At 41.0% G+C, this 9,721-nt stretch overlaps 1 protein-coding gene across 1 annotated transcript in view; it reads right to left on the minus strand.

Moving 5' to 3' along the window:
- The window catches only part of DOCK2 (dedicator of cytokinesis 2), a 658,261-nt gene that overhangs the window by 144,257 nt on the left and 504,283 nt on the right, over nucleotides 1-9,721 (minus strand). The window contains exons 28-29 of the mRNA XM_006864832.1: nucleotides 5,525-5,623; nucleotides 2,841-2,935 (exon numbers count right to left, since the gene is read on the minus strand). Coding sequence (XP_006864894.1) covers nucleotides 2,841-2,935; nucleotides 5,525-5,623 — 194 coding nt within the window. The remainder of the gene's footprint in view (nucleotides 1-2,840; nucleotides 2,936-5,524; nucleotides 5,624-9,721) is intronic.

The raw sequence follows: 9,721 nt of genomic DNA on the forward strand, positions 1-9,721 counted from the left end.
TATGAGTCAGAACCAACTCAATGGCACATGACAATAACATTACAATATCACACAAAAAGCAAAAACAGTGAAAAAAATAGCAAGTGCTTCATAGATGTAATGGAAATACATGAACTGAACAACAACCAAAAACCTGTTGTCACTAAATTGATTCTGACTCATAGATTAGAACTGCCATGTAGGGTTTTCTTGGCTGTAATCTTTATGACTTAACAGCACACAACAACAATCTTTATGAGTGCAGGCATCCAGGCTTTTCTTCCATGGTTCTGCTAGCTAACTTTGAACCACCATATTATAAGTTAGTTGTTGTTAAGCGCCATCAAAGCGGTTTGACACATAGCCACCCTGTATAGGGTTTCCAAGGAGCAGCTGGTAAGTCTGAACTGCCAACCTTGTGGTTCAAACTGACCAAGTTATTGTTGAGAGTACAAACTGTTGGCACCTCTCAGGGATTTATCATCACCTGAAGATGAAGGGAATTCTACAAATTCAGCTATGTTTCTACAATGTGAAAAAGAACTCTCTTTTCCGGTTGACAGTACTTGCACCAGTGGCCCCTGAATGGACCCGGACTCATGGCTACTGCATTTGTGTCACTGTAGAACTGTGCTGCACAAGATTACCAGTGATTGATTTTTAAGAAGGAGACTGCCAGGTATTTGAACTCCCAACCTTTCAGTTAACAGCAGAACTGCTAACCATTTTTATCATCAAGGGATTCCTCTGGTTGGCAGTGTTGTTAAGTGCTGACGAGTTGGTTTCTACTTATAGTGATCTTATATAGGGTTTCCAAGGAGTGGCTGGTGGGTTTGAACCTCTGACCTATGGCTGGCAGCAGTGCTTATCCTATATTGTGCCACACCAGGACTCCTGGTTGATATCAGGCATGTGCTTTACTCCTCTCCAAGGCTAAGTTTCTTATATTCACCTAATGATGGTAACACCAGTTCTTATTGAGTTCTCTCAAGTTACTATGGGCTGCAATCGTAAAAAATAAAAATAAAAAAAAAATCTAATTTTATCCACACACACACACACAATCCCATGGTATGGAAGCTATTATTAGCCCCCATTTTACAGGTCAGGAAACTGAGGCTCCAAGAGAAGATGAATTAAGATATAATGTAGAAGTCTGACAGCTGTGTATCTAAGAACCTAACTTTTCTTAAATGTAGAGACTTTAGTACTTAGCAGGCCCTTAAGAGTTACAAATATTTTTATCTAAGAAACAACTCCATTTTCTTAGGTCTCTTATAAAATTATATTCTAATTTTCGAGGTATGAAGAAACAATGATTACTGTGTTATCTCTGGAGGCCTGTATCCCAAATGACTAAAGTCTGTAGCTAGCTGGAATCTCAGGAGGGACTTGTCTGTCTACACAGCACTCCCTGCAGGTTAGCCCAGGCTCCTCCCGGATGACAGTCTATAGCTCATCACTTGCCCTGCCCTAATATCCTTGGTGAATATCTGTGCATTTGTCTGTTCATCATCTATTCTTACTTCTGATAACAATTCTTGGATTTCCCTTCAGAGAACTGCTCTCTCATACGTCAAAATCAAACCAGATTTTGTGGTTTGTGTAGAACTGATCACATTCCCCCAGATCCAAAAGTAGGTCATGTGACCCAAGCCTGATTAAAACAGCATACTTCATTTTACTGGTCACAGAAGCTAATGGATGAGCATGTAGCTTTCACGAGACCTTTGGAAAATAACCAGGGGACTTTTGACGGACGGATTGAAGAGGCTCTTTCTTGCTATTGGGATTGCTAGTTTTACAAGATACATTTCTAGAATTTCTGGAGCCCACTTTTCCCAACACAAAAGGAGCCTCTCCCCAAGAATGAAGTCAACAGAGACACAGGTTCCATCTGAGCACCTAGATACAGCCATGCCTAAACCTGACCGCAACCTTTTTGATGAGCAGCTCAGCACTTTAACCAATAAGTCACTAGGGTTCTTTGAAATGCAATTGGGATTGCATACATATATACACCAACATGTACCCCCAAATGGTTCTATAGGCAAGTAAATCTTTGAAACACTGTTTCCTAAATCCTTTCCTTAAAGGTTCACATTAGCATATTAAAAACTCTGAGCCATCCTGCAGTATAGAAACCAGTTCAAAGCAATTTAATTCAATGCTCCCTAACTTACTTTACCATCATTTCTTTGAACACACACACACACACACACACACACACACGAGGGGGCTTTAAAAAGTTCATAAGAAAATGGAATGAAATGATAACGGATTTTTTTCCACAAACTTTTTGAAGTCTCTTCATATATTGAATACTAGAGTAATGGCTTTGCATTGCTCAGATTATATTTTTAACAATGCTGCTCTAAGCTCTTCCTCCTTAAAAATTTAGGAGAAAATGTAACATTTCATGTTTGAATTGGTGTTTGACTTTGAAGAATGAAGATGGTGGAAAGGGCTTTCTGAGAAGTCAGTTCAGTATATAAAAGGCAAGAGAGGTAAAATAATAATAGAACGAAGATGATTCAATGTTGATAAGAAGTTCCCTGGGGTCCAAATCTCAAACCAAATTCATAGCCATTGAATTAATTCCAACTCACAGTGACCACACAGGACAGAGCAGAACTGCTTCACAGGATTTCTAAGTCTATAAATCTTTATGGAAGCAGATAGCCTCACCTTTCTCCTAGGAAATGGCTGTGGGTTCGAACTGCTGACGTTTCCGTTAGCAGCCCAGCCCTGAAACCACTGTGGCACCAGAGCTGCTTTTACTTGCACCATGCAGAAGCTATCGCCTGCCCCACAGGGACTGTGAGTGTGAGGTGGTCCTTGGGAAGTAGGAGAGAGCTCACCTGTTCTGGACCATGCTCATCGCCATCCAATCTATCGGGTACACGTTCTTCCCAATGAGGTCCTTGAACATGATGAACGTCTCCATCAAGAAGTCCTGTAATGGCAAAGCAAAAATATACCCATCATTTTGTTTCATGGAAACTCACTGGAAGTGCCCACATCTTGTAGGTGCTCTGTTTTATTTATTATATTTGGGCAGCGGGAGAAGAAAAGGCAGAGGCCCAGCTTTTCATCAAGTAAATCCAACGAGAACCAACAACACTGGATTTCAAAGGACAGCTAAAATGTGGCTTCTGGGAGACTTTCACAATACGAGTGGAACATGAATATGGAATGTGAAAATGCTCTCAAAATAAAGCACTGTTAATTCTGTCTTTGGGAGTAAAGAAGTAAATGCATTCACTCACTGATGTGACAATTTTAAAATCATCTTCCCAAATATGTATTTGAGATGGAAATAACCTCCACTATATGAAAGCATCTCAGGTCACTGAGCAAACAAACTATTATTAAGATGAACATCTAATTAGCAGTACTGTAAATACAGCTTATTCATACGTCACACACACGCACATGAGCAGATTAGAGGAAGCACTACAAAAGGACTTTTTCCTCCCCTTTGGAAAGAGTTTCAAAGCAGGCTTCAGAATGCCCCATCAGACTTTGCAGTGGACCACACTCATTCTTCATCCTTGAAGAACATGAGTTCTGAGGCAAACCCAGGCAGCAAAGACCAGAACCACTGGAACTGGGATCCTCCTGGACTGCAGAAAGTAAAACCTTCCCACCTATATTCTTCAGGTACAATTTTAAACCCTTTCAGAGTTCTTTCTTTAAGCCAGTGGTTTTCAAATGATTTTAACAGCAGAATCCTTTGTTGAAAAGAAATCTTACCTGGAATCTGATAGATGAAATGCAGAGAGTTCTGGCTAAAGTGTGTGTGTTTATGACAGACGATAGTGAAGCTGGGAGGAACATAATTTGAAAATCACTGCTTTAACCTAAATTTCAAAGTTCTGGAAATGGGATTGGTTCCCTTCCAATAATCTTTGCTTCTAGGGAAAATTACCTCAATGCTTTATGTCCTAGTTTCTGCATCAGCAGAATAGGAACACTGTCGACTTTGCAGGGTTTCTGTGAGGATTGCATGGGTAGCATCTACAAGATATTCAGAGTTCATCGGTGGCTCAGTGGTAGAATTCTTGCCTTCCATGTGGGAGATCAGGGTTTGATTCCCAATTCATGCAAAGCTACTGCCCATCTGTCAGTGGAGGCTTATGTGTTGCTATGATGCTGAGCAGGTACCAGTGGAACTTCTAGACTAATATGAAGCAGAAAGAAAGGCCTGGCAATCTGCTTCTAAAAATCAGCCAATGAGAATCCTACAGATCACAATAGTCTGGTTCATAACCAATCATGGGTTGCCACAGCACCAGGAAGCATTTTGTTGTGTTGGGCATGTGGTTGCTATGAGTCAGGGGCCAACTCAACAGTAGCTAACAAACACCTATGATGCTCAGCCTAGAGCTTGGCCCACTGCATGAACTCTGTAAGTTCTTAATGATGATGGTGACATTATTCTTCATCTTTGATGTCACCTGAGAAAGTTTGCATATTGTCCCAAACCTTCTGTTTATTTATTTTTTGTATCTCCAAAAATAGCTTTATTGTCTTGTCAATCCTGTCAATGGAGAGACCATCACATGCTGAAAAGATGCTGTGGGATACTGGCTGCCTAGCGACCCCCCCCACCTTTTTTTAGGAGCCACTCTCTCAGGCTGGCCCAACTCTGGTGCCTTTAGTCCCACCAATAAGAGTTAGCCCCTGGGAGCAGGACTCCTGAATCTGTTAGTAGGAAGGAGACCACGATAAAGGCTGGAAACAGAATGATCAATGGCTGACCATATTGAGGGCAAAGTATTGGCTATACCCCAGGGACAACCTGGGATGGGCTCCGTTTGGATGAAATAATCTGAACCCAAAGGCCACAGGCAACAGTCCAGGAACAGACAAGTTCTCAGAGGCTAGGAAAAGAAGGAGTTAACAGAGACAACTTTTCCCATCCAACACCCAACTTCCTCTCTATATCAAACTGTACTGTACTGCATTGGAGGGCCTGGCATCGTATTGTCCTGTATTATACTATATTCGTTCTGTTGTGTATACGGTCACTATGAGGTGGTACCAAGTCAATGATACCTAACAACAACACCTCAACAATGCATTATACTATTATATATTTTAATATACATTAGGCATCTTTCACTTGGCACTTAATAGGTGACAGGCTCTGTGTTCTCATTTAACCTTTAGCAATTGTGCAGCATAAATGACATCATTCCCACCTTACAGATGAGGAAACTGAAGAGAGATTAACCTACTCATGGTCATGCAGCAGGTCAGTGACAAATCCTAGATTCAAACCATAGATTGTGTGAGTCCAACACTCATGCTCTTAAGTCTCTAAACACCCATGATTCAGTAACAAATATTTGTTGAGAGATTACATTCTAGACATCTAAGACTATCTCTGATATGGATTGAAGGGACATTCTAGAAGTGAGATTTGCAAATCTAGATGGCAATGAAACTGACATGTTTCTGCATGTTGACACACATATATGAAATTCCTTATGGGAATTGATTAGAGCCCTCCTAAAAACCCAGAGTGCATCAGACTCACCACAAGTTCATAGCTGGTCTGGAAGGTCTCGATATAGGAACAATAGTGCTGGTCGCCCATCTGATTTAATATAGCTGTCATACATGCCACAAAGTGGCTCTGCAAGAAATAAAGAACAAATTCCATGACATTTTAGATCAGGGACCACAGGATTCAGTTCCTTGACTTTAACCTGAAACACACCCAACCATCCCAAGTAAGTCTAGAAAACTTCACTATCCCCACCCAGGGATGGGGAAATCTCTCCTCAGATCAGCATGGGGAAATTTCCCTATGAGGAATTGTCTCCTTATGGTTCATTCACCCAAAAACTATTTACTAAGATCTTTCTACATGCCTGGGACTATAATAGAAGCTACAATTGCAGAAAGTAAGACCCAATATAGTATTTCCTCAGGCTCACAGCCAGTTGGGGAAAAAAGATGAGAAACCTTTACCTCCCCTGCTGCTTGTGGGATGGGACACAAGCGTAGTGCTAGGCATCAGGATATTTGTCCTACCTCAAGATCCCGAAGAGAGTCTCCTTTCCTGATCAATCGTTTAACATGTCTAAGCCCCAGCTGTGACATCTATAAAATGGGACTAATAATTTATCATATAGCTATCTTCTGAAGAGTTTCAAAAGAATAAAATGCCTCCCTTAACAGCTTTCCCTTCATTTTGACAAATATATATATACATATATACATTTTTTTTTTATAGGCATCCTGGTGTGGCACTGTAGGAAAAGCACTAGACTGCTCACCACAAGGTTGGTGGTTCAAACCCATCAGATGCTCTTGAGAAACCCCACACAGGGTTTCTATGGGTCAGAACCCATTTGACAACACTTACCAACAACAAATATAAGACACTTGGTAATGGTACATTTTTTGCATGTACAACTCAGCGACGTTGACTATATTCACAATGTTGTGACATCATCATCACTGTCCTTTATCCAAATGATTCGATCACCCTTAACAGAAACTCAGTGCCCCTAAGTAATGATGACCCTTCCATCCCAGGAACCATGAATAATCTTTGGTCTCTAGACATTCATCTCATCTAAGTGGGATCATACAGCATTGTTCTATTGTGACTGACTTATTTCCTTCAGCATAATGTTCTCGAGATTCATTTATGTAGGAGTATCAGGACTTCATTTCTCTTTATGACAGGATAATATTCCATTGTATATATAACTGCTGTTGTTGTTACGTGCCATTGGTTCAAACTCATAACAACCCTAGATAGGGTTTCCAAGGAGTGGCTGGTGAGTTTGACTTTGTGGTTCACAATGACCTTGAGGCTGAGAGCTCATTTAGGCTGTCTCTATCTTTCAGCTATTGTGAACAGTGCTGTGCTGCTCATTGCTGTACAGGCCTCGGTTTATGTCCCAGCATTCCCTTGCTCAGAGTATATATAAGGGTAAGTAAAAAAAAGTGGCAGCAGCGATGGGCTCAAGCATAACAACAATAGAGAGGATGGCACAGGACTGGGCAGTGTTTTATTCTGTTGTACACAGGGTTCCTATGAGTCAGAGCCAACTGGACAGCACCTAACAACAGCAAAATTCTGCTACAAAAATCATAGAAGCTTTATCATTAATAAATACATAAATAAATACATAAATAAATAAATCAAAATGTGAAGCTATTGTTTCTCCACATATCCTCCGTCTAGGTCTATACAACTTCTGAAGGTGGTGTTTCCATTTTTCTAACCTTTCCACAAAGAATTCTGTGCTCTTTGATTTATACCACAGCAAAATGGCAGTTTTAGCGTCCTTGAGGGATTCAAATCATGTTCCTCTCAAATGTTCTTGGTGTTTGGGAACAAAAAGAAGTCTGAACCAGGTATGATCACAGAAGTGGGGTGGGTGGGTTAAGGGTTTCAGATTAAAGACTCCTAGGACAGCCCTTGCTACCATCAAAGAATAAGCACGTGCATTGTCATGATGCGACAAAACTCCCCAGCACACATTTTCTGGTCTTGTTCTCACCAATGTATCTTACAATTTTCTTAAAACTTTTTCACAAAAAATCCCTGTTATCACCTAGTGCTCTTCAAGAAAATCTATCAAGATAACCTCTGTGGAATTCCAAACCACAATCACCAAAAGAAACATTCTATGATGTCTAGAGGGGGAGGAGGAGTGGGATAAGGAAAATTATTCATGGACCAGAGGGGTAGACACATGTTAACATGGGTGATGGACCAGGCAATACACAAGAAGGAGGTTGGCAGAGGAAAGATGACTGTAACAAAAGACACAAGGAGGAATGTAAGTATTAAAGTGAATAAAGCTGTTAGGTAATGGTACATGGAGGGGACTGCAATCATTGCAATGAAGCAAAGTGTATACGATTTGTTGAATGTAACACCGAAGGTCTGCTCTGTATACCTTCACTCAATTTACAATACAAAGTTTGAAAACAAGACAATCATCACAACCATCTGAGCTGACCTCTGTGCCTTGAATCTGTCAGAAGGCATTGTTTTAACTGGCCCTTTTGTTGAAGGCATCCTAATGAGACTCAAACAAGTGCATTACTGAGAGAACTTGTTTGCAGTCATCCACTGCTCACAGAGACATGCTTAACCACATTTTGTCTAGGACAAATGACAAAATAAACATGTGCATGTATGAATTACAGCCCTAGTAACAAAACATTCTGACTTACATTCATATCTAGGAGTGGGATCATCGGGTCTTATGTTGTTGTTGCTGTTAGGTGTCATTGTGTTGTTTTGGATTCACAGAAACTCTGTGCACAACAGAATAAAACATTTCCCAGTCCTGTACCATCCTCACAAATGTCGTTACACATGAGCCCCTTGTGAATGCCACTGTGCCAATCCATTTCATTGAGGTTGTTGTTGTTGTTGTTAAGTGCCATCAAGTCGGGTCCGACCCATAGCGACCCTGTACAGGGTTTCCGAGGGTATAAATCTTTACGGGAGTAGAAAGCCTCATCTTTCTCCCGCGGAGCAGCTGGTAGTTTCGAACCGCTGACCTTAAGGTTCGCAGCCCGATTCGTAACCACTATGTCCTTTTTTCACTGAGCCTCCACTTTACCTAGCATGATGTCCTACTCTAAGGACTGGTTCCACCTGATAACTTGTCTGAAGTATGAGACATTAAGTCTTACCATTCTGGCTTCTAAGGAGCATCCTGACTGTACTTCTTTCAAGACAGATTTGTTTGTTATTCTGGCAGTCCATGATACCTTTAATATTCTTCTCTAACACCATAACTCAAATGCATCAATTCTTCTACAGTTTTACTTATTCATTGTTCAACTTTTACATTTGAAAATACCATGGCTTGGGTCAAGTGCACCTTAGTCTTCAAACTGGTATCTTTGCTCTTGAAAGTTTAAAGAGGAATTGTGCAGCAGATTTCCCTAATGCAATACATCATTTGATTTCTTGGCTGCTGTTGGCATCAATGTTAGATGGGGATCCATGCAAAATGAAGTCTTTGACAACTTCATACCCAGGAGTAGAATTGCTGGGTCATATGGAGTGCTGGTGAGGTGCTGTGGGTTAATGTGCTAGACTGCAAAGTCGATTTTAGCTGTAAGGTTGGCGGGTTCAAGCTCCTCAGAAACCCTATGAATAGGAACCAACTCAACGGCACTTAACAACAACAACAACATGGTACTTCTATATTCAACTTTTTAAGGAACTGTTGAACTGTTTTCTCTATAGCACCCTGAAGTGTGTTCAAGTTCTGTGTAGAAGTATTAGTTGTTGATCCACTAGGAGTCAGCCAGAGACAACCCAGCATATACCAGAGTCCAATACATGCTAAGGGCAGTGGTAGAGGAAAAGAATAAAAGTAATTGGCCTTGCTCTTCAGGAGTATGATGTATCTGGGAAGGCAAGATTCACATCCAGGAGGAAACAAAGTACAAGACCCTTGCTTTGTAACCCAGACTAAGTGTCAGAGAAATGCAGACTTGAGGGACTTCAATCCAGGATTTAAAGAGGAAGTGGGTCTGCAAGAATCTGTGGAATTACCGAAGCAAGACCCACAACCTTTTTTAAGCCTGAAGACCTTACCACACCATTTTCTGCTAATTCCCTCCCAGATTCTAGGAGGGAGCAGTAGGTAAAGTCTATCAGAGTCTGTTTTCTCTTTGTGCTAGTGTCTGAGACCTACTCTGGAAACTCCCAGGTGATACAAAGAGTTAAAGTGTTCAGCTGCTT

Source organism: Chrysochloris asiatica, unplaced genomic scaffold, assembly GCF_000296735.1.
Source record: "Chrysochloris asiatica unplaced genomic scaffold, ChrAsi1.0 scaffold00071, whole genome shotgun sequence".
Classification (NCBI taxonomy): domain Eukaryota; kingdom Metazoa; phylum Chordata; class Mammalia; order Afrosoricida; family Chrysochloridae; genus Chrysochloris; species Chrysochloris asiatica.